Here is a 26,286-nt window from a genome sequence, read left to right as displayed (position 1 = left end):
TGGAGATACTTGCTTTTTATTGGACAGCGACGACATGCATTAAAAAACAAACTGATGGGAGGTGTCTCTAATTGGCTGAAAACAATGGGTTCAACACAAAAATGGCGACTTAAAACATCACTGCTATCAGTGGGACTCCTGGCCTGCTTCCTCCAAAAGCTGGTTTAATCTGAGTGCTGCAAACAGGCTAGTGCAGATCATATGATTTAATCCGTGGAGATTAGAGGCTGGAGCAGCCTGTATAACTCCACGGCTACAGAGGCATTAAGCCACAGCAGCGCATTACTTTTAAATATGTAAACACAATGTTTAAATACCGGCCGCTGCACTCCTCGAGAGCCCCGCTGCCAAAAGCAGTGTTGATGCTTCTGCTGCAGAGATAATTGTCTTAATGTGGGAAAAACGTCCAAAGTTCACGTGGTCACAGTTAAAGCTTGGTTTTCCAGGGGCATTGGATTTGCATGGTTTGTATGTAGTTGCATAGTAGTTAGGATTGAAAGTAACATATGTGGAAATAGCTAGTTTTTAGAGGTGAGTGCATTATATTGCCTCTATCTAGCTGCCAAAAACCTTCTAAAAATCTACTTTAAAATCCTTAACTTTCAATGAAAATATGGTGAGTGGAACTTGGGCTAGGGGTTTGGTTCTGAATGGGTTTGTACAGACAAGGACAATTTCCTAGACATGGATTTTCTTATATTTTCTTTTCAGTGGAGAATCTTCATTTGAAATGATTTTAAACTAGGGAATTGTCTTATATTGTTTCTGTGATCTGGTTGGGCTTCTCAATGGGCCCCATCATTGGCGCCCAATTAATTTCCCCATATAAGTCCCATATAAGCCAGTATATATATAAACAAGTGCAGTTTACTACCCAGATGTTGCCCATAATTAACCTACGCAGGTGGCATCACCCATCACATCCATATATGGGATTAAAAGTAATACAACGTACCAGATCACAGGTACCGAGATTTTTTATCGAACTGGGAGAATCTGCTTTTAGCTACAGTGAACAGTAGTACAGTAGAGGAAACTCTAGAACTCAGCTCTATTGTGTCAAAAAATAAAAATCCCAGTGTCTTATCACCTTCACTTTTTTTATTTTTTTACTTTACCAAATTGAAAACTTCTGGAATATTATCAAGAGGAAGATGGATGATCACAAGCCATCAAACCACCAAAATGAACTTCATGAATTTTTGCACCAGGAGTAAAGCAGCATAAAGTTATCCAAAAGCAGCGTGTAAGACTGGTGGAGGGAGGAGAACATGCGGAGCTCTGCATATTTTTTGTTATTTCAGCCATTTCTCATTTTCTGAAAATAAATGCTCTAAATGAGAATATTTTTATTTGGAATTTGGGAGAAATATTGTCTGTAGTTTATAGAATAAAAACTTAATATGGTGGGTATTTTTATTTATTCATTATTTTTCTTTGACTGATTGATTGATTGAATCAGAGACTATAAAAAGATGGACACCGTGTCGCCGTTCCCATTCAGTCAATGAAAATGAAGCCAAAATCTTCCGCCATGTTGGCGATTCTGATACCCGAGTCTGTAGAGCGCAGTAGAGACCAGAGGAGGGAGTAAGACTGTGGAGAGACCGCCTACTCATTTAAATAACCCCGCCCCTGAGGGCTGCCTAGAGGTCACAGGCTGCAGAGCGGAGCTGAGCTTACGGTCTGTTATTGGTCCCGCCCATAACCAGCCCTTTTACAATAACCACACCTTTTTTGAATAGAGCTGAATAACGTTTTTAAAAACGAATTCTGTGGGGATATAAAAAATATAACAATATAAGCAGAGGTTACACTAGCTGCTGCATTTAAATAAAGGAGGTAGAATTACAGTATACTAGAAAAAAACGTGATTGAAAGTTGTCTGTTTTGCCATTGAAACCTATGGGGAAGAAAACAATGCAAATGCAAAGGAAAGGTACAAGTGTTTTTTTTTTTTATGGACAGTGTACATAACATGTGCGTATACTGCCTACAGAAATGCAGTTGTGCTGCCAGCACTACAGCACTTATGACTGTGCACTTATGCAGGAGTGATGGGATGTGAGCTGTCAGTTATTATTGACTGCTTCTCCTGAGCACTGACCTCCACTGTGTTTCTCCTCTGGAGGAAAAAGGTCATCTCAACAAAACCGCTTATAGCCCGGCTCATTTGCTCTGTCCCCGAGCTGCTGTGCATAAGTGAACACTGTTGCACGGTGCACTGTGAGCCCGGATAAGCTAAATTTACTTTACAAAATTAGGAAACCGGTTGCCTTAAAAAAGTTAAGTAATGGGTAATGAAAACTTAGCATAAGTTTTTTTTTTTTGTTTATACTGTAAGACCAGATAAGTTGAGTTTACTTGAGTTACGTTTTTAAGGCAGCCGGTTTGCTCTATTTTTTTAAGTAATGGAGAATGAAAACTTGAGTTAGCATAAATTAAAACATCAAGTTGACAAAAGAACATCGACATGACAAAAAAAAAACACTCCTGTTACTGGAACTCACTCCTGTTACTGAAACTCACTTATGTTACTGGAGCTCACTCCTGTTACTGGAACTCACTCCTGTTACTGGAACTCACTCCTGTTACTGGAACTCACTCCTGTTACTGGAACTTACTCCTGTTACTGAAACTCACTCCTGTTACTGGAGCTCACTCCTGTTACTGGAGCTCACTCCTGTTACTGGAGCTCACTCCTGTTACTGGAACTCACTCCTGTTACTGGAACTCACTCCTGTTACTGGAACTTACTCCTGTTACTGAAACTCACTCCTGTTACTGGAACTCACTCCTGTTACTGGAACTCACTTCTGTTACTGGAACTCACTCCTGTTACCGGCACTCATTCTTGTTAGTTTTTATGTTGCGAGTAACAGAAAAAAAAGTAACAGGACAAATAGTTAAATGGCGGCTACTGTATGCTAACAGCATGAGGACACTGAGCACATTCTAGTGATTTCCCCAAAAATAGTTTTTTAAAAATAAACAAATAAAACCTAAGAATTACAAGAATTGAAAAGTAATGGGGAATAAAAACTTCAGTCAGCATAAATTAAAACATCAAGTTATTACAACTAAAGGGGAAGTTGATTTAACTTTTTTTTTTATTTTTTTTTTTACATTTTTGTTATACTGTAAGATCGGATAACTTGAGTTAACTTGAGATAACATTTTTAAGGCAGCCGGTTTGCTCAATTTTTATAAAGTAATGGAAAATGAAAACGTGAGTTAGCATAAATTAAAACATCAAGTTGACAAAACAACACAATTAAAAAAAATAATAATTAAAATTAAAATAAAAAAATAAAGGACTTAAATAACCACAGTTTTAAAATGTAAATGATGGAACTAAAATAAATAATAATAAAAGAATTAAGACTAAGAACAAGAATAATAATTAGTAAAAAGTAAATTACCACCAATAAAACTTAATCAGAATAAAGCTTAATAAGTAGTGAATAAATAATTTACAAATGTCTAATTAAGGCTTAATTAAGCCTTAAATAACAACACATTAATAAGCGCCTAATTTGTGCTCCTTAAAATAAAGTGTTACCCAAAGTAGATGAGTATTGTTTAGAAAAATCCAATTTTATGTAAAACATATTTAAATCATTTGAGTTCAAACAGCGCATGATATGGTTTACAGGGTACGCTCGTGAGTACGCTCGTGAGTATGTGCGAGTGCTCAGAGTGTGCTTTAAGAAGTGATGCGCTTGCTCTCGCTCATCCTGGTAACAGAGGAAGGGAACTCCCTGCAGATTCTCCCTCCGAGGAGCGGCCGACCAATCAGGATGCAGGTCACGGCCGCCCTGTTGCGGGGAACGTGTGAAGCTGGGAGCTCTCGGCGGAAAAAAAAAAGAAAGAAAGAAAGAAAACAGGCAGCAACAGAGAGCGGCGGCACTACCTGCACAGACATGTGCTCTGCTCCAGAAAAACAACGGCTCTTCTCAGCGCAGGCGAGAGCTTAGAGAGCTTCCAGCTCAGGCAATTAGCGGTGTGTTAATTGGTAGCTTTGCGGCTGCTGGGGACTGTCTGGCGTTTAGCTTTTACACTTTTACCAGTTCATGCATCTCTAGATCCTGTGGTTTCTGCAACTTTGTTGGTGCTGCCTTGTTGCCGTGTGGCATGCACAGTACAGGCCAAAAATTTAGACACACCTTCTCTTTTTCAATGCATTTTCTTTATTTTCATGACTATTTTTTTTTTTATAGATTCTCACTGAAGGCAAGGCAAGTTTATTGATATAGCACCTTTTATACACAACGGTCATTCAAAGTGCTTTACGAATTAGAACATACACAGATAAATTAAATTAATAACACGTGTAAAAGAATAACAGTAAAAATGGAAATAAAAACTAAAATAAGAATAAAGCATGATTGATTTAGCGCTCAGAGAGAGCACAATTGGCCCTGCTCCCTCCAGGTGGGTACAGTAGATGGCGCTCTCTCTCTTTCCCCTCATCACTCCTAGGGTGATGTGGATTAGCACAAGGCTGCGTCTGTGAGCTGCTGTATCAGAACCGAGTCTCTGCGCTTTCCTCTGAGCGTTAGCGCTGTGATGCTACTCGGTAATGCTACAGCATCAGCAGCAGTTCAAAAAGAGGCGGAGTCTGACTTTACATGTATCGGAGGAGGCGTGTGCCAGTCTTCTTAACCCTCCTGGTGTGTTGGGGGGCATCACTAGTGATAGGGGGAGGAGTCCTAATGAGTGGGTTGGGTAATTGGCCGTGTAAATTGGGAAGAAAATGGGAAAAAATTAGAAACAATAAAAAGAACAACAAAAATCATAAAATAAGAATAAAACATGATATAAAAGTGCCGTTTTTTAACACTCTCTGTTAACTGGTTCCATTTAAGAGCAGCGTAGTAGCTAAACGCTAAAAGCTCCCTCTCCATGTTTAGTTTTTACTTTCGGCAGCACTAACTGAGCAGTTCCTGATGATTTGAGAGATCTGCTCGGCTCATACTGCTGAAGAACATCAGATAAATATGCTGGTCCTGCACCATTAACCCTTGTGCGGTGTTCATATTTTTGTTACTCGTTTACTTTGTTACTTGTATTTAATTCAGCAAAATGAAGCAATTTTACATTAAAATGCTTTACACATGCTCGCTTCACCTAAATCGCAGGCAATATAAACAGCTTACATGGTTAATATTTGCCCTTTACCTTTCTTATGTTACATTTCTTTTAGAAAGTGCTACTCTTTTTTTATTAGTTTTTTAATAAAATGTAAAAGAAAATGAATTAAACTCAAGATATGAGTAGAAAATTAGTTTAGTTTCAAATTTACAAATGAAGCAATGTTTATTAACCCTTGGCCAAACATACTGTATGTAATATAAATGTGTGTGTGTGTGGGGGGGGGGGTGCACAGTGTGTGTTTATCGAAAATGTGTTTTGATATATGTTTTTCACAAAAAATGAGCCAATGCCAATGAGTTTGAGTTAGAAAAAAATATATTTTTTGTATCATTTGATGAAAAATGAAAACGGGTCCCACAGACCCAAACACCACACAAGGGTTAAGACATTTATAGACCAGTAACAGAACCTTAAAGGCATCAAAATTATGAATGAACACATGTGGAGTTTTATGTACTTCACAAAAAAGGTGATATAACTAAATATATATATATATATATATATATATATATATATATATTTATGTATATATTTTAGTTTCTTCAAAATAGTCACCCTTTGCTCTGATTACTGCTTTGCACACTCTTGGCGTCATTCTCTCAATGAGCTTCTTCAAGAGGTGGCCACCTGAAATGATGACTGTTTTCCAACAGTCTTGAAGGAAGGAAGGAGTTCCCAGAGGCTTCTTCACTCTGTGCTCCAGCTCACCCCAAACCTCAAATCTGGATTGGGTTCAGGTCCGGTGACTGTGGAGGTTCAGCTCATTTTTTGTTAAGTACATAAAACTCCACATGTGTTCATTCATAGTTTTGATGCTTCAGTGAGAATCTACAATGTTAATATCAGTCATGAAAATAAAGAAAACGCATTTGGCCTGTACTGTAGATCTTACCTGGCTGGTATACAGTCATGTGATGTAGCTCTGCTTCCTCTGTAGCGATGAGCTCTGTTTACTGAGCACATTTCCATATGGATCAGTGGCCGTTTGCACCTGGGTCACACCTGTATTCCATCTGACGGAGTGATTTGGTTGTTTGCTTAGGAACTGGATCATCTGTCTCGGTTGCGGGAGGAAAGTATGGGCTGTGTTTGACCTATTTATCAACCCACCAATCAAAATGCTCATTTGCCTGGGAAGAGCTGTGGATTAAACTGTGCTGACAAAAGTGCTAGGACCATTACACCAAATGGAAGCCATTGGCTTGTTGTCAAAAACTCTTCAACCAACTCTTTCAAATTAAACGTATTATTATTTTTTTTTACCTTTATTTAACACGTACAGTATTGTGCAAAGGTTTTAGGCACCTGTGGGAATTTTCAGCAAAGTAAAAGCTTCTTAACTGGGCAGTAAGTGTTTATTTATTAGCTTAGTAAAACACTACACAGCAAATTCTGGTTTGTGGAATAAAAGTGTACAGTCATATGAAAAAGTTTGGGCACCCCTATTAATCTTAATCATTTTTAGTTGTAAATATTTGGGTTTTTGCAACAGACATTTCAGTTTGATATATCTAATAACTGATGGACACAGTAATATTTCAGGATTGAAAACAGAAAATGTGCAATATGCATTAAACCAACATTTGACCTGCAAAAGTATGGGCACCCTTATCATTTTATTGATTTGAATACTCCTAACTACTTTTTACTGACTTACTGAAGCACAAAATTGGTTTGGTAACCTCATTGAGCTTTGAACTTCATAGCCAGGTGTATCCAATCATGAGAAAAGGTATTTAAGGTGGCCAATTGCAAGTTGTTCTCCTATTTGAATCTCCTCTGAAGTTTGAATACACTCTATAACAGAGTTAAATCAACTATTTTCTGGGAGTTATTTCTGGCCTTTTAACTCTGTTCAGGAGTTAAATCTGAACTGTTGTGGGAGTTAAAATATTTATCCCATCTTGAGTAAAACTACAACTCTTATCTAGAGTTAATTTTACCAAAAAAACATGTACTGCTCAATCTCAGGCAGCTTTACTTAATTTTTTACAAGGTTTCTAATCCGAAGATGGTCACAAAACTCATGTGACACATTTAAAAAGCATGTTTAAAAGCAAATCAAATCATTCCGGAATTCGTTTTTAGAATAGAATTACCACACACATGAAAAATAGTTAAATGGCAGCTATGCTAACAGCATGAATAAACAAATAAGATCTAAGAATTGCTGTTTTATTCTATAAACTACGGACAACATTTCTCCCAAATTCCAAAAAAAAAAATAATGGCTGAAATAGCAAAAAAGATGCAGAGCTTTCAGAAGTTCATAATTATAACGTTTTCATGCATCTTGGCATCATGTTCTCCTCCACCAGTCTTACACACTGCTTTTGGATAACTTTATGCTGCTTCACTCCTGGTGTAAATATTCAAGCAGTTCAGTTTGGTGGTTTGATGGCTTGTGATCATCCATCTTCCTCTTGATTATATTCCAGAGGTTTTCAATTGGGTAAAATCAAAGAAACTCATAATTTTTAAGTGGGATCGTATGAAAAGATGGCGGCGCGCAGTAGTGCAGCGGCTTCTCACGCTCCTAGCGAACACCCTATTTTGAGCTGTTTTTACGTCGGTTCTGAACCCAACTTTACGCGCCCCACGCGTGTGAGTTACAGCAGAACCGAACTTCTGAGGATTAAGGACAGTTTGGTCAGTAAAACAGCAACTATGGACAATAATATCCGAGCTACGCTAATATCCGAGTCCCCGCATACCACCCCCCACTGCGACGCTCAAAACCCACACAGAAAACCATCACGGTGTGGCCCAGTGACGGCGTCGCTGTGCTGCAGGACTGCTTCGGCTGCACAGACTGGCAGGTCTTCAGGGAGGCTGCTGAGTGTGAGGGGGAGCTGGATCTGGAGGAATACACATCTGCTGTTCTCGGGTACATCAGCAAGTGTGTGGAGGATGTCACTACTACCAAGACTGTGACTTGCTACCCGAACCAGAAGCCCTGGCTGAACGCAGAGGTGCGTTCCCTGCTGAAAGCCAGGGATGCTGCCTTCAGATCTGGAGACTCGGATGAACTCAGGAGGGCTAGAAGAGAGCTGACTGCTGGAGTTAAGAGGGCAAAAGCTGCATATGCTCAGAAAATCCAGGGACACTTTTCCTCCCAGGATCCACAGAGCATGTGGAGGGGCATCAAGTGCATCACGGACTACAAATCTAACGTTGCACAAAGCTCCAAAGACCCATCCCTGCCTGAGGCTCTCAACACGTTCTACGCCCGCTTTGAGAACCCTGACACCCCCCCCAGCACCAGACTCCCACACTCACCAGAAGAGAAGCCCCTCAGCGTGACACCAGCAGAAGTAAGGAGGACGCTGAGGAGGATTAACCCCCGGAAAGCTGCCGGCCCGGACAACATCCCCGGACAGGTGCTAAAAGACTGCGCAGACCAGCTCTCGGACGTCCTGGCCGACATTTTCAACGCGTCCCTCATCCAGGCAGCTGTCCCCACTTGCCTGAAGACCGCCACCATCATCCCGGTCCCAAAGAGCTCCACAGTGACAGGTCTGAATGACTACCGGCCAGTAGCCCTCACTCCGATAGTCACAAAGTGCTTTGAAAGACTGGTTCAGACCCACATCAAAGCCACCATCAACATCACTGTGGATCCACACCAGTACGCATACAGGAAGAACCGATCCACAGAGGATGCCATTTCCTCCGTGGTCCACACTGCCCTCACCCACCTGGAGCAGAAGGATTCCTACGTTCGGATGCTCTTTGTGGACTTCACATCTGCTTTCAACACCATGATTCCTCAGACACTGATAACCAAACTCTCCTCACTTGGACTGAGCTCTTCCCTGTGCAACTGGGTCCTAGACTTCCTGACCAACAGGCCGCAGTCTGTGAGGATTCACAACATCTCCTCCCCCTCCATAATCCTCAGCACTGGCTCCCCTCAGGGCTGTGTGCTGAGCCCCCTCCTGTTCACACTGCTCACATATGACTGCTCACCTCTCCATCCAGGCTGTCATATTGTGAAGTTTGCGGACGACACGGCAGTGGTTGGATGCATCACGAACAGAGATGAGTCCAGCTACAGGCAGGAGGTGGAACACCTGGAGGATTGGTGCAGAGAAAACAACCTCTGCATCAATGTAAAAAAGACAAAGGAGATGATTGTGGACTTCAGAAGGGGCAAGCATGCCCACCTCCCCCTGCACATTGGAGGATCTGCGGTGGAAGTGGTTGACAGCTACAGGTACTTGGGTGTGCACCTGAGCAGCAACCTCACCTGGAGCAACAACACTTCCACTCTGGTCAGGAAGGCACATCAGCGGCTCTACTTCCTCAGGAGGCTGAGACGAGCTGGACTCGGGAGCGCAGTCCTCACCTCCTTCTACAGATGTGTGGTGGAGAGCGTCGTGTGCTCCAGCATCAATGTGTGGCATGGAAGCTGCTCTGCTGCAGACAGGAAAGCACTGCAGAGGGTGGTGAAGGCTGCACAGAGGATTGTTGGAGTTAGCTTCCCCAGCACCACAGACATTTACACCTCCAGATGCAGGAAAAGGGCCACCTGCATCAGGAAGGATCCCACCCATCCAGCACACGCACTTTTTGTCCCACTCCCCTCAGGCCGGAGGCTGCGGAGCATTAAGTGCAAAACAACAAGACTCAGAAACAGCTTCATTCCGGAAGCTGTAAGACTCTTAAACTCCACTTAACAACACACTGCACTGACACCAAGGACAAATTACTGTTTACTGTTTACAAACATGGTCACTTTACTTGCACTGAGACACTTTATCTCCACTGCTCTAATTCACATTATCATGCTGCTATAGCACACTTGCACTCTGGACTTCATGTTGCTGAACCTTCTACTCTCTATTTATTTTTTTTTATTCTTTGGGATATTTATCTATCTATTTTGTATATTCTATTTCTTTTATTGTATTCTTTTTTTATCTAAATATCTATTAATAACAGCTCTTTGGGTGTAAAACTGGATCGTGAGATCACAATTTCGTTCCACCTCATGTGCCACATGTGATGCGAATGACAATAAAATCTCCTTGAATCCTTGAATCCTTGAATCCTTGTCCAGAGCTATAAATCTAATAATGATCTCTTAGGACCAGTGATGCTGGATGACTCCAAAACAAAGCTGAGTAGAAAAACAAGTCTGGCTCAAATGGTTTAAAATGGTGCTAAAGTGACACCAAATGGCCAAATGAGATTAATACAGCAATGGCTGGAACAAAAACTTTGAGGGGTTCTGAGTCCTAGTCCTGGAGTACTCTTACCCCTAGCAACTAATAGTACCAGTTTCCCTGACACGCTAAAAAAAAGCATTGGCTCAACTTAAGTCAGTCAAGTTATCATGTTGCTTTGACTCAGTTAAGTTGTAAATATATGCAATTTTAAAATTATTCAACTTAACTGAGTAATGTTGCCACAACAATAGTTTATTAACTCAACTGTTAAGAGGCCACTTTAGTTTCTGAATCTCTGAATTCTGTTTCTCTGGTTTTGCTATGTATAGGTTTATGTTTGAGTAAAATGAACATTGTTGTTTTATTCTATAAACTACAGACAACATTTCTCCCAAATTCCAAATAAAATATTGTCATTTAGAGCATTTATTTGCAAAAAATGAGAAATGGCTGAAATACCAAAAAAGATGCAGAGCTTTCAGACCTCAAATAATGCAAAGAAAACAAGATCATATTTATAAATCTTTAAAAATTTAGAAATCACAGTTTTCATGCATCTTGGCATCATGTTCTCCTCCACCAGTCTTACACACTGCTTTTGGATAACTTTATGCTGCTTTACTCCTGGTGCAGAAATTCAAGCAGTTCAGTTTGGTGGTTTGATGGTTTGTGATCATCCATCTTCCTCTTGATTATATTCCAGAGGTTTTACATTTGGTAAAATCAAAGAAACTCATCATTTTTAAGTGCTATGGAAGTCTATGGGAAAACTGTATGAACCAACACTGCAGTAAGAGCATTGACACATGTAGTAAACTAAAAGTTGGTTGAATTCACATTTTTTCATTGGCTAAAAAACACTTTTTAGAGTGCAGGGATTAAGCCTAAACCTGGGATTAAACAGTGGTTTTAGGAATTCTTAGACTTCCCTATTTTCCCGATTAGGAAACTGACCCATAGAGATTTTCCTGCTGCAAACCAATAGCTCTATTTCATTGGGATCTTGTTGATACGATGATTAGTTGCAACAGATGTTTTTGAACAGTTACAAACCCTACAAGATGCAGGACAAGGTTAAACCAGAGGATTACATGGACAATTCATTGCTAAACATTTGTTAAATGTTCTGAAAGCAGCTTTTTCTTCTGTTTTCCAACAGGTGAATCCAAGGGCAGGTGCCACAGCTCAGAGTCCAAGAGGGAACACAAGGAAAGGAGCCATCACAAGGAGTCGAAAAGGGACAAGGAGCGCAGCAGCAAGTCCTCGCATCGGCGCGAGAGCAAAGATCCAGAGGCTAATGGCACTGAAGCCGTCCCAAGGCGCGATAGCAAGGACAGAGGCTGCAGTACTGCAGAGCCATTATCCAGACATGACAGCAAGGACAAGGGATGTAGCAACGGAGAGCCGTTACTGAGACGCGATAGCAAGGACAGGGGAAGCAGCAACGGAGATCTATTACCACGGCGCGATAGCAAGGACAGAGGCTGCGGTGGTCCAGATCTGCTTCCTAGGCAGGACAGCAAAGACAGAGGATGCAGCACTGCTGAACCTGTCTCAAGACATGAGAGTAAAGACAGGGGTTGCAGCACTGCAGAAGCTTTGCCTAGGCGAAACAGTAAGGACAGAACTGAGCGAATGGACAGAACGGACAGAAATGACAGAACTAACGGCCCGGACATCCTTCCCAGACAAGACAGCAAGGATCTTTCCAGGAACGGTCTGGAACGTTGCGACAGCAGAGACCGAAGTTTCGAAGTGTTATCCAGGCACGATACGAAGGATCTAGGCATAGTAAGGAATGGCCTGGAGTGCCGAAGGAACAGCAAGGAGGGTGGAAGGAACGGTTTGGACTCTCGTCAAGGAAGCAATTACGCTTCAGACTGTGGACGCGATGGCAAGGAATGGAACGGTAATGGAACAGACCATGCAAACAGAAGAGACTGTAAGGATCGGGGGGTCCACACAACTGATGCCTTGACCCGACCTGAAAGCAAAGACAGCAAAGGCAGCTACAGCACAGAGTCGCCCAAAGCACACGACAGGGACGCAAGGTCCAACCGACCTGGACGATCCCCTGTGAGCCCCACGATGCCGGTGGGGAACTCTGGTAAGTCAAGGATTGAACATTATGTGATGATCACCTGGGTTTTAGAGTAAAATCTTAAAATCTATCTACAGTTGCATCTCAAAAAATGGGAATATCATTGAAAAGTTGCTTTATTCTAGTAATTCAGTTCAAAAATAAAACCCAAAAGTCAGTATTTCAGCAGAGGGAAGTGAAGTGCTGTAAGATTTTGCGGGAAAACAACAAAGTGGACCAACACCAGCAGATGACATGTCTCTCCAAACCATCACTGATCATCAGTAAATTTTACATTTCATTTGTAAATCAAGGGATCAGAGTCTGGAGGAAGAGTGGAGAGACACACAGTCCAAACTGCTCGAGGTCTAGTGTGAAGTTTCCACCAATCAGTGATGTTTTGGAGAGACATGTCTGTCATCTGCTGGTGTTGATCCACTGTGTTTTATTATCAAGTCTAAAATCAATGCAGTTTATCATGCTTCCCTCTGCTACTGACAACTTTTAAGCAGATGCAGATTTCATTTTCCAGCAGGATTTGGCACACTGCCCACACTGCTTACCAAAAGTACCAATTGGTCATATTGTATAATATTCTAATTTTCTGAGACACTGATTTTTGGTTTTCGTTGGCTGTAAGCCATAATCATCAACAATAAAATAAAATAAAGACTTGATCTCTCTTTACAGAACCAAGGCCGGTTCCAAAGGTGGGTCGCTCCCCATCCACACCAACCGCACCGTCTCCACTGGGGACACCACAGAGGCAACCCCTGGAAGCCCAACAACAGGTACCATTAAGAACATCCCGATTAATGTTCTCGATTACGTACAGGGGTTGGACAATGAAACGGAAACACCTGTCATCATTTTAGTGTGGGAGGTTTCATGGCTAAATTGGAGCAGCCTGGTGGCTAATCTTCATTAATTGCACATTGCACCAGTAAGAGCAGAGTGTAAAGGTTCAATTAGCAGGGTAAGAGCTCAGTTCTGCTCAAAATATTACAATGCACACAACATTATGGGTGACATACCAGAGTTCAAAAGAGGACAAATTGTTGGTGCACGTCTTGCTGGAGCATCTGTGACCAAGACAGCAAGTCTTTGTGATGCATCAAGAGCCACAGTATCCAGGGTAATGTCAGCATACCACCAAGAAGGACCAACCACATCCAACAGGATTAACTGTGGACGCTGTAAGAGGAAGCTGTCTGAAAGGGATGTTCGGGTGCTAACCCGGACTGTGTAAAACCAGGTGTTTCAGTTTCATTGTCCAACCCGTGTAATTGATCAATCAGGTGACACTAATCTCTCCAATGTCCTTTTCTTTTGCAGGTGCCACCCATGCCATGGGCATATGGAGATGCCACCATGCTGGAAATGATTGAAAGGAAGCAGCGCCTGTGCCGTGAGATCAGGTCACGCCAGAGACTTCCAGACCGGAGCCCCTGCAAGAAGGAGACCCTCCCGGCGGCGCCCAACTGGAAGAAGGCCAACGGGGCCAAGAAATATGGACCACCTCCATACCCCACCCAGACCACGGTCTTCTGGGACACAGCAATCTGATTGGTTGCTGAGCACTTCAGGACTTAGCCTCGCTCTGCCTGTCATTGCTGAAGTGGGCGGAGCATCCATTAATTGGACTGGCAGCACGCAATTAACATAGCAATACAGAGTGTGCCGATCGTCAGGTTTTCGTATATCAATGTTTATATCCGATATTTTTGTATTGTGATTCCTTGTAAATGACCTAGCATTAACAGATATTTTCTAAAACAAGATGGAAGAATATCTTTGCAAAGAATATGTAGAGTTAGCACAATACGAAGTTCCTTTTTTGTTTTTGTTTCTTTTTTTACACCACAATACACACAAAAAAAAAGAATGAATCTCACAGTATCATTGACATTCACAGGCCTTTATCTTTTCAGACCTCTCTCTCTCAAATTTAAGGTTCGCCATACTGAATGAAGCGTATTTAAAAAAGAAAAAAGAAACTGGACGAGGGCTAGCTTTTAGCGTGGCCTTGTCTCACTTTTCCGTTTAAAATAGAATGTGCAATTAAGTTGTATTAAGTACTCAAGTACTACATTATAATATACTTTATTGCTTGAGCTTTGGGTTTGGGTACACAACTAACTACAAGGTTTTGAGGGTATGTAAGATTAAGAGTCGAAGAGTTACCGAAAGAAAGATAATAAGATGGAGAGAAAGATAGAGAGAAAGAAAGCGAGAGAAAGATACATAGAGAGAGATATAAAGAGTTTATGAAAGGCAATGGATGGTGAGAAAGAGAAAGGATGATGACGCAAAAGGACATATATATTTGAGGCGCCACTTTTGATCGGTATCTGTAAATGGTAAATGGGTGTCGCCCTCTTTCTTTTGGGTCTGTGGCAATAGCTGGCACGAGCCGGTGAGAATCCTCTACCATGCACTACGAGGATAGTTGCCCAGAGATTAATGACAATCTGGAATATTTAAAGTATTTTTGACTTATGATGAACGTACGATGATTATTTAAAGGTTGTGTACATGCTTGTTTTTAAAGAAAGGCTACGTATTTGGACGAGTCGTTTTCTCGCTGTGGTCCTGCACTGGATGACTGTGTCATTATTTGTTGGTAAGTTGTTAAAACTGTCATTTTGATCGATTAATTTGTGACGGACACAATCAGCCCTGTTTGGGTGTCTTGAAACCAATGACCAATGGCTCTTAGCAAAGGACTTTGCGACCGTGGCTACGCGACCCAGTAATAGGGGCAACCACGGTTGCGTCTCAAAAAGGGGCGGTAAAGAAAAAGAAATGCACTCCCGATAACCTTCTACATTATTTGGCTGGATCCTTCCTTCAGGCCACCCTCCCTCTACCTCAACCGTTCAAGATTTGTCCAAGTGGTCATTCATTTGCACGTCAAAATGCTACGCCTGCATTGCCAAAGTGGATCTTGGTGCGAATTCCACACCCTTTCCCCTTTCACTATATTCCCACTTTATTCGACTCTTATGTAGGAAAGGTACAAAAATGGGTTGCCTTGAAGATCAGCATTCACTGTGACTGGGGTAAAAGGTAACAAGCAGTAAAGTCTAAAACCTAGCAGACGCAACATGGGCAACCAGTGCACCAGTCGATGGTTTGCATGTGGGCATTCTGGCATGGAATCTAGAAGTGGAATCTAGAAACGGTGCTTCTCCACTGAATGGCATCCACTCTAAATATGTCTAGTCGCCTCTACGTGCTCTACCACAACTTCCTTTTCTTGAAATGTAGCTGGATATAACTCTGGACAAACACTGTCACCACCTTGTTTAGAAGGACAACACAAAAATGAACCATCAGAGACTGTTGTGACATTTTACGTCTTGCATAGAGTCACAATTCTCTTCGGCCAATCAGTGCTCTGCAATGTTAACACGTCACAAAATTTAGTCCCTGCACAATTTGCCTGGAACTACAAGCGAGGAAAAGGTACCATATAAAGTAATGTGCCTGGTTCCAGATACCAGGAACCACAATTCACACTCAATTCTCTCTGGCCAATCAGTGCTTTGCAATGTTAAAATGTCATGCTGTAGTCCTTATCCAATTTGCTTGGAACTACAAGCAATTAGGTACTACAGAAGTACTGTGCCTGGTTCCAGGTACCAAAAACCAAATGTCCAGTAGAGTCAAGTAGAGCCAAGTCACGTCTAGAAGTTGCCATGCAGTAGAAAAGCACCTAAAGTATGGTCTTTATTGTTGCTTTTCATGAAAGGTAACCATGGGCATCTGGAAACTAAAGCCTTGCAGACCCAACATGGGCAACCAGTGCACCAATCGATGGTTTGCAGGCATTCAGTGGTGGAATTTAGAAGTGGAGTCAAATGGTGCTTCTCCACTGCATGGTATCAATTCTAATTACGTCTACTTGCCTCTACTTGCGTCCGGTCTTTAGTATCTGGTTCGTTTTCTTCTACAACAACTCTACATCTTGCGTAGAGTGACGATTCTCTTCGGCCAATCAGTGCTCTGCAATGTCACTATGTCATGTTGTAGTCCTTGCCCAATTTGCTTGGAACTACAAGTGAAGAGAAGGTACTACAGAAGTACTGTGTCTGGTTCCAGGTACCAGAAACCAAATGTCCAGTAGAGTCAAGTACAGCCAAGTCATGTCTAGAAGTTGCCATGCAGTAGAAAAGCACCTAAAGTATGGTGTTTATTGTTGCTTTCATGAAAGGTAACCATGTGGCATCTGAAAACTAAAGCCTAGCAGACCCAACATGGGTAACCAGTGCACCAATCGATGGTTTGTAGGAGATCTAGCATGGAATTTAGAAGTGGAGTCGAAAGGTGCTTCTCCACTGCATGGTATCAATTCTAATTATGTCTACTTGCCTCTGGTCTTTAGTATCTGGTTCGTTTTCTTCTACTATGACTCTACATCTTGCGTAGAGTGACGATTCTCTTCAGCCAATCAGTGCTCTGAAATGTTACCACGTCATGTTGTAGTCCTTACCCAATTTTCTTGGAACTACAAGTGAACAGGTACTATAGAAGTGATGTGATTGGTTTCCAGGAACAAAAAAATAAATTTCCAGTAGAGTCAAGTAGAGCAAAGTCATGTATAGAAGTTGTCATGCAGTAGAAAAACACCTAAAAAGTATGTAAAGTATGATGCTTACTGTTGCTGTCATGCAAAAACCTTGTATCTTTATCTTTGCAGTTTTTGATGTTTGGTTTTTGTTTCCAATTGTTTCCAAAATTCATGATGAACTGACCAATAGAAATGCTCCAAAATCATCATTATCACCCTCATGATCATTATCTTCTTTTTCGCTTGGTCCAAATCAGGGAAATCAGTGAACACTGTAGCCTAAATGTCCATATCCACCCCCAGCAAGTTATTGTGCTAGTAGATTGTGCTAGATACCCTTCATATACTTCTACGGAGGCAACTGGAGCTTCCTTTCAAGATGCCAAAACTACGCTTAAACTATCTGGCTCCTTCCAATCGAAAGGAACAGTGGCTCTACTTTGAGTCAGCCCTGGAAATCAGAGCTACTGATTCTATTGGAAAGAGTGAACCCAAGTATTTGCTAATGAAATACTCATTTCGGAATATTGTACCCAAAATCTTGAACTTTCGGTCATTATCCTCACTTCTTGACCATAAATGAAGGTGCGGATGAAGATGACCTGGTAAATCAAGAGTTTATTACTTGGAAATGAGGTGCTGAGACATTTGAACTGCTCCTCTTAGGGTAGACTTAAGTCCAATTTATGCTTTTGCATGATATCTATTTCCATAGCGTTCACATACCCTACACATAGCCTTGTAGCCTACCTTGCAGCCATGTAGCTTACGCTGCATTTACACTGCTCCATCGCCTCCAACTGGTCACATGTGGGCGTTACAAAGGCGTTTCCTGCGTCATCCAATGAAATTGTTTTAATAAAGAGGAAACGGTTTTATACAAGCTTTATTTTCTTTATGTAAAAGGTATATTTATAAATATGTTTGATTGAGCTTTATAACACTATCTAGTGATCTAGGCTTACAAAAGCTAACTTTTCCAATTAAATTATGTATTAATATTTCCAAAACCCACAAAAGACCCCAACAACCTTGGCAACCTTTCTTAACGCTGTATTACTCTGATCAGAGTCCCTGTAAATCAGCAGGGATTGATCATAAAGGACAGGGAAGCCTGAAACCGCAATGATTAGCTTTTCTTCCATGTTTCTCTAACGTTTCCCATTGAAAATGAATGGGATATATCGCTATGCGTTGATGCAACAGAGCAGTGTAAATGTAGCATAACACTGTAGCCTATGTCATAGCCTATACATGTAGCCATACCCTACATGTAGCCTTGTAGCCTGGAAGTAGTCGAAATTAGAAATCAGCCTTTACCTATCCTTCCTTAAAGGAGCATACCATCCTTTTTCAAGATATTTGGAAAAGATTTCTAGACTTTTCCCATTTCCCTTTTAAAGTAAAGTTTCTGTTTTGCAGATACAAGGTTTTTGCATGACAGCAATGTAATACAGTGGTTGGACAATGACACTGAAACACCTGGTTTTAGAGCACAATAATTTATTGTGGTGACGGACAGTTCTGGTGGAAACAGGAGAGCTGAGGTGCACATTGGAATTCTGCCGTGATTTGATCAGCCGTGGTTTTATGTTTTTTGGATACAATCCGGGTTAGCACCCGAACATCCCTTTCAGACAGCTTCCTCTTACAGCGTCCACAGTTAATCCTGTTGGATGTGGTTGGTCCTTCTTGGTGGTATGCTGACATTACCCTGGATACCGTGGCTCTTGATGCATCACAAAGACTTGCTGTCTTGGTCACAGATGCTCCAGCAAGACGTGCACCAACAATTTGTCCTCTTTTGAGCTCTGGTATGTCTCCCATAATGTTGTGTGCATTGTAATATTAAGAGCAGAACTGTGCTCTTACCCTGCTAACTGAACCTTCACACTCTTATTGCTCTTACTGGTGCAATAATGTGCAGTTAATGAAGATTGAACACCAGGCTGCTCCAATTTAGCCAGTTTCCAATTTAGTTTCATTGTCCAACCCCTGTATTTCTTCTAGCTAGCCACTAGCTGGTCAGTTCTCAATGTTTTCGTAATACAGGCAAAAGAAGACCATTAGCCCATTCAAACCCAGACCAAATGAAATAATGGAGTATAAACCCAGTAGCTGGACTATCACTCAGTATACGCTCCCAAAAAAGACCGTAATTCCAAATTCTGAGATGTTTCCATACCTGTGTGTGTCTGTATGTGTGCCAGCTAAGCTATGTTGTACGCAGGTCACCTACTCAAATGATTGTTTGACATTCACTCTCTTGTGCCCGGGAGGTGCAGGTCAAGGAAATGTAACGATGTACAATCTCTCTCTCTCTCTGTATGTAAAATGTGCACTGTGACAGGTAGAAAGACGACGTCCTTTGTCTTATTGCACTGAGTGTTCTCTTATCTGTATAGTAACGTTTGAGATAAAAAAAAGAAACATGCTGATTGTCACAGGGGTCTTTTCGAGAGAAATAAATATGAACTTCAAACTGATAAAGGAAGCACGAGTCGTTCATTTTCATTGGGCAGTAGTGAAAAAGGTGCCAGGTATTGTGGGATTGTGGGTAGGATGTAAGGATGTATATGACTTGGGCTTTGACTGACATGGTTCCCTACTCCCTACCCTCAATTAGTGAACTGCTATAAAGGGGCAGTCATTTAGTATGCTAAGTAGGGGTGAAAACACAGACACTACTACTAATGGCTAAACTGTGGCTTTTCTCAAAATTTTACCAGAAAACATCTTAATGATCCACAAGACTTTTGGGGAAATACTCTGTGGACTAATGAGACAAAAGTAAACATTTTTAGAAGGTATGTTTCCCATTACATTTGGCGTAAAAGTAAAAAATATATATCATTGAGGAGACAGGGCACTGACCGCTCTGTGTCTCTTAACCAATCGTGGAGCCGTTTTAAAGAGAAAGTCCCGCCTTTCAGGAGAAACAGCCAATCAGCTTGCAAAGGAGGGTCAGTGTGGGGAAGCCCCCAGTCGCTGTGAGTACAGGCAGCTAGTTGGAGCAGCTGATGTTAAAACAGATCTGGATATACAGCGATTTTTCTAAAAGAAAGGTAACGGAAGATTTTTGTGATAGCTGCTTAAAAATACTCGTCTTCGAAATAAAACACACAGATTAAACCTTTTAAAATAAAAAAAACTACAGCTTGTGACTCAGCTGAACTAGAAATGTGGAGAGGACTGAAATGAACTGAACTGATCAGGGGTTGAGTGATCAAAAGAAAGAAGTATTAATTAAAATTTATTAATTGTGTAGACCCCATTAGGACTAATTTTTACTGATGGAATATATCTGGTCCATGTCCTTTTAGTAAAAGCTCATCATACTATTTTTAGGTCACCAACAGTCATTTTGCAGAATTTGTGCACCCTTTGTTCTATTTTAAATCTATTAAATAAATAAAAAATATATAATAGAAAAGAGTGCATTTATGCCCAAAAAGACATAAATATATAAAAAAGGATTTTTAATTTGGCTGTATTAAAAGAATGACATATGTAGGACTGTCCACAACATTTCAGTGTCAACAAAGGTAGGCCTATCAGATTCTGATAATCTAATTGTAGTGTGTAAGTGGTTCACATGTGGTTATTTTAGTTTTCTTGTAAACCTGTATTAACATGTAAGGGATACTGAACCTTCGTTGGGCTGGTGGGACGACTTTAAGCGGACGGAGGAAAATATCGCTTATTTTTAAATCTAAAACTTGACAGGTATGTATTATACCTACAGTAAGGCCCAATCTGATTTTACCCCATAGCCCTACCACTTACCCCTATCCATTCTCTTTTTGAGTCGAAGTATCCCTTCGCCTTAGAACTTAGAGTTAGAAGAGAAAGGGGTGAAATCCTCCACTTCATAAGAATTGTGACAAACCTTCAAGCGCCTGATACGTCATCAGGAGCTCTAAAGTTTAGTACCCGAGCTGCTGATGATTAACTAGTAAACTTTAGGGCGTATTTTATCGTATGTCTTCAGAAAGGGGGCGGATGCTGCAGAAATTCATTATTATTGTCCATTCCTTAATTCCTCTGTAACGGGCAGCTGAAGTTCCGCCTTAATTGCTGGAGCTTCTGCCGTCTGTTGCACCATTTAAGGTGGAACGGGAAAGTTAGCTAGTTAGCTAGCTACTGAGATAAACTACTAGCAATCTTTGTTTATGCTTGTTATGAAGAATTCGACCATAAAACATTAAAATTACACATTAAACCCTGGTAAAATAGTGTTAAAGCTTCACTTTGTGTTGCCATCTTACCAGTGATTCTCGTACCCCTTGGTTTGAAGTGTACTGAATCTGAAAAATCTCTGTATGAAGGGCGAACAAGCCCTATCCCTTCCCCTAATCTACCCTTCCAGCCTTACAAGAATCAGGACACCCCTACCGCTCGGCGTGCATGTGCAAAACAGAGGGGTAAGGGTAAGGGGTTGGTGCCAAGGGGTAAAATGAGATTGGGCCTAAAACATGGTGGTGGTATTATGATGGCCTGGGCCGTTTTTGCTGCTTCAAGGCCTGGAAGATTTGCAGTGATAAATCAGGATAAACCAGGAATTCTGCTCTCTACCAAAAAGTCCTGAAGGAGAATGTCCAGCTATAATTTCGTGACCTCAAACTCAGGTGTACTTGGGTTCTGCAGCAGGACAATGACCCAAGAACACACCAGCAAGTCCACCTCTGAATGGCTTAAAAAAACTAAATAAAGGTTTTGAAGTGGTCTAGTCAAAGTCCGTTCTGTGGCATAACCTTAAAAAGATGGTTAATTCTAAAAAAAAAAAAAAAAACAAATTCCTCCACAGAGATGTGCAAGACTCACTGCAAGTTAAAAAGGGTGGTCCAACCAGTTATTAGGTATAGGGGTCAAACCCTTTTTCACACAGGTCAATGTAGGTTTGGATTAGTTTTTTCACCCTTAATAATGAAAACCTTTGTTCAAAAACTGTTTTATTTTGTTAACTTGTGTTTTTTTTTTACTAATATTTAAATTAGTGTGATGACCTAAAACATTTAAGAGTGACAAACATGCAAAAATTTGTATTTTTTGTAATTATCAGCCTTTTTTTAAGGTCGTGTTGGAATAAACCCAGCAGTTTTGTTTTTGGGAGGTTTTCTTAGAAAAACTTAAAAGACTTAAATAAATGAAAACTATTATAAATACTTTAACCTATTTCCCTTCGTAAAAATAATTAAATAAAAAAACACTTATAATTTTAAGTAGGCCTGACATTACATTTTGTAGAAACCCCTCACACGGAAAAGGTATAAGTACTGCCTACACAACATCTACTGTATTTAAAAATAAGTATTTATTTTTTTAAGTATCAAAATATATGCTAGTCACAAATTAGTACACATAAATTCACAGTGATTATAAGCAATTCAATAACAAATAACAGGTGTACTCACGCTACCATTCTTTAGCACTAATTCACACTATGTCAGCACCATATAAATCACATGTACATTTTTACTTATTTTTACTCCATAAAATCACAAACTGCTCCCAGTTCAGCGTCACCGCTTCATGCAGACGTGGCAGCGGCTGGTACGGTCGCGCTGCTGATCCGCAGCCTTCAGCGTTTGCGTCGGCGGCGCCTCGCCGAGCTCCTCCGGGTAGCTAACGCGGGTCAACCAAAAGCTGTAGATGTTGGCAAAGTAGTGGCACGTGCCACGCGGGCCCTGGCACTCCACGAAGGGCTGCGTCCTGAAGTCCTTCAGGCAGCTTCCAGGAGAGGTCAGAGACTGACCCCCACCTTCATCACCTGAGCCGGTGTGCTGTAGAACAGAGCTTAATTAGCATTTAGCATTTAGACACATATATACATGCAGTTTTTCTTTGTTTTAATATTATATATTACCGTTTTCTCTCGAATTTACACAGCCCATTACCCAACCCACTCATTAGGACTCCTCCCCCTATCACTAGTGATACCCCAACACACCAGGAGGGTTAAGAAGACTAGTACACGCCTTCTCCGATACATGTGAAGTCAGACTCTGCCTCTTTTTGAACTGCTGCTGATGCTGTAGCATTACCGAGTGGCATCACAGCGCAGCGACTGGGTTCTGATACATCAGCTCACAGACGCAGCCTTGTGCTGATCCACATCACCCTAGGAGTGATGATGGGAAAGAGTGCCATCTACTGTACCCACCCAGAGAGAGCAAGGCCTATAACTGTGCTCTCTCAGGGCTCCGGCAGCTGATGGTAAGCTGCATGACCGGGATACATGGCATTGTGATACATTCAAGGCATGGGCTAAAAGAACTAGGCCACAACTATGGCAAAAGTTTTAGGACATAGATTTTAATCTTTAAACAATAAATGCACTTTATAGCATTTATTTAGGATTATTCTCTCTACTTCCAAAAGAAAGCTTTCTAATACATTTTTAGAGCATTACTGTGAAGATTTGATTGCATTCAGCCACAAGAGCATTGTACTGTTTACAATACATGACCGGTTGTCTTTCACAGTACATGAATCATGACTATCAACACCGGGTGACAAATTACACAATTTTTCACTGTGGTGCATGCCAGAACTAAACCCATGCGAGAACTACACATGCCATGCCAGACAATCCTTAAAGAGGAGAATACGCACTTAAAGTGAGTCCAAAATATATGGAACATATAAAGCAATTGAGCGAAATCACAGTTTGATCAATTTTATATTGAAATATATGTACTTATGTCCTCAACGCAGAACAATATCAATAATTGTTAAGATTTTAAACACCAGTTATAAACCTTTTAAACTCTTAACTGTTACTCCAGCATCAGCTCACCAACCAATCAGCTCACAGTAGCAGTAATGCTAGTGTCTTTACTGCCTAAAACCTCTTTGCTGTAGAAAATGGAAATGTACAGATTTACATACATTATTTTCGTTTTTTTAATATTTATTAAAATTAATGATTTTTTAGCTTTTAGCTTTATTAATAAAACCCCTATCCAGATAAATCTCTCCATCCAGATGAATTTAGTTGATTGTTATGAGATCTCAATGTAAAAGAGGACAATATTTCATGTTATATGTTTTGTCCATTCATAATGATATTTTGATACAGTGTAAAGGACAGTTTGTTTGTTCAAATTATGTAGTAAATTAAAAATCGACAAAAAATTATATATATTTTTTATTGGACAGCGACAATGTACTTTATAAAGTATGTACACTCACCATGAGGAACGAGTAGCCAATCCACAGACCTTGCCAGCCGGAGGGGCAGCTAGGCACGCTGGAGTCCTGGCTATGGAGCGCCACCGCCGGACCCGGAGCCTCACAAACCACACAGCGGCTGATGTACTGGTGGATCTCTCCACCCGCCACCGGCATCATGGGCACGGGTCTGTTAGTGGTCAGCCAATAGGATTTGTCGTTGCGGCTGGCGTATTTACAGGAGGCGGAGTTACAGTAGGAGAAGGGCATGGTGCTGAAGATCTTCAGACATGAGCCGGCTTGGCCTGGAGAAAAGAGGATTTTAAGAGTACCCGCTTATTAAACACACAAATAAATGTACTGTAGAACGCAAATCTATTTTTTTCATTGACAAAAAAACAGAATAAATGGCATGGATTAACCAATTTTAAGGAAACTTTAAACAGACTTTTTGTAAAAGAAACTTAGGAAAGATTTTGAGATATTTTTTGTTTTTCTGTTTTTGGCTTCTTTTAACATCTATTTTCTCTTTTACCCACTGTTACCAATGACCCTTCTACAAAGGTGCGACAGAGAGCTGAGGTTGGACTGGGGTTTTAATGCCGTTGTAAGCCGTTTATGCAAAACAGTTTTTGTTAAAAAAAAGAATGAAGAAAATAAATCAAAGAACCTCAAGAAATTCATCATAAATATGCTTTAATACAGACTGTCTTCAGCCAAAAAATAGTTCCTCAACAAATGAACTGTAACAGAACTGTAGCTACAAAACGGCGTATGGTTTATACAAGCTAACACCACCAATGTTAGCTTAAAATCAAAATTGGACATAAATTAAGAGCAGAAATTTAAGAGATAAAAGGTAAGGGGGTTTTACTGGGGTTATAATGCCGGTGTAAGCTGTTTATACAACAGTTTTTTTGTTTTTTTTTTACAAAATAAATAAAGAAAAATAAATAAAAAAAACTCAAGAAATTCATAATGTATATGCTTTAATACAGACTGTGCCTTCCGCCAAAAAGTAGTTCCACAACAAATAAACTGAAACAGAACTGTAGCTACAAAACGGCGTATGGTTTATAAAGGCTAACACCACCAACGTTAACTTAAAGTCAAAATTGGACATAAATTAAGAGCAGTAAAATTTAAGAGGTTTGGACTGGGGTTTTAATGCCGGTGTAAGCCGTTTATACAACAGTTTTTTTTTTTTTTTTTTTTTTTTTACAAAATAAATAAAGAAATAAATAAAAAAAACTCAAGAAACGTTAGCTTGAAATCAAAACTCTGAATAAGCCAGCAGCAGTGAAAGTTAAGGGGGATGGTAAACATTAGGAGCATGAAATAATGTTAAAACTCTCCTTTTCTTGCTCTGCGGAGACGTCTTAATGTGAAAGCTGCGCGTTTACAAGGCTAGCTGTCTGTGCAGAACTGTGGTTAGGTTAGCGTAGCTTGGCTTAGCTCAGCATTAGCTTATATTATTAGGTCATCCATGGTACCTTTTTTATTTTACGTGATGTTGTATGTTTTCTCTTTTTCTCTGTTCAATTTTCTCTTTTCTATTTTACCGACTGTTAACGGTAACCCCTATACAAAGGTGTGACAGAGAGCTCAGGTTGGACTGGGGTTTTAATGCTGTTTACTGCTAGGGATTCTGGGACTTCTGGGACGTGTGATGGTGTTACTAATTTTAACGTTAGTGTTCTAGAGTTAAGACATTTCCTTTTTTCCCCTTTTCTCTTTTCCCTTTTCTTTTTTACCCACTGTTAACTATCTCCCCTCTACAAAGGTGCAACAGAGAGCTCAGGTTGGACTGGGGTTTTTATGATGTTTACCGCTAGGGATTCTGGGACTTCTGGGACTTGTAATGGTGTTACTAATTTTAACGTTAGTGTTCGAGGGTTAAGAAATTTTCTCTTTTCTCTTTTACCCACTGTTAACGGCCACCCCTCTACAAAGGTGCGACAGAGAGCTGAGATTGGACTGGGGTTTTTATGCTGTTTACCACTAGGGATTCTGGGACTTGGAGTTTTTTGGCCCAGCTCCACCAGCTCTTCCACTGCAGTTTCCAGGCCCTCACAGAACCAAGCTTCGTTCTTTTTAATAGCTCACAAGATCTCTACTACTTTCTTTGGAAT

General features: G+C 40.8%; 2 protein-coding genes across 2 annotated transcripts in view; one reads left to right on the top strand and one right to left on the bottom strand.

The window, feature by feature from the left end:
* The window catches only part of nyap2b (neuronal tyrosine-phosphorylated phosphoinositide-3-kinase adaptor 2b), a 56,033-nt gene extending 38,126 nt beyond the window's left edge, over positions 1-17,907 (top strand). The window contains exons 5-7 of the mRNA XM_022678625.2: positions 11,488-12,435; positions 13,099-13,199; positions 13,744-17,907. Coding sequence (XP_022534346.2) covers positions 11,488-12,435; positions 13,099-13,199; positions 13,744-13,974 — 1,280 coding nt within the window. The 3' untranslated portion in view covers positions 13,975-17,907. The remainder of the gene's footprint in view (positions 1-11,487; positions 12,436-13,098; positions 13,200-13,743) is intronic.
* Positions 17,908-22,276: 4,369 nt separating this feature from the next.
* LOC103028317 (collagen alpha-4(IV) chain-like) overlaps positions 22,277-26,286 on the bottom strand; it is a 66,750-nt gene continuing 62,740 nt past the window's right edge. The window contains exons 45-46 of the mRNA XM_049478867.1: positions 24,176-24,459; positions 22,277-22,764 (exon numbers count right to left, since the gene is read on the bottom strand). Coding sequence (XP_049334824.1) covers positions 22,504-22,764; positions 24,176-24,459 — 545 coding nt within the window. The 3' untranslated portion in view covers positions 22,277-22,503. The remainder of the gene's footprint in view (positions 22,765-24,175; positions 24,460-26,286) is intronic.

Source organism: Astyanax mexicanus, chromosome 4 (genome assembly GCF_023375975.1).
Source record: "Astyanax mexicanus isolate ESR-SI-001 chromosome 4, AstMex3_surface, whole genome shotgun sequence".
Classification (NCBI taxonomy): Eukaryota; Metazoa; Chordata; class Actinopteri; order Characiformes; family Acestrorhamphidae; genus Astyanax; species Astyanax mexicanus.
The sequence above is the reverse complement of the archived record's forward strand: the minus strand, read 5'-3'. Positions and strand labels throughout refer to the sequence as shown.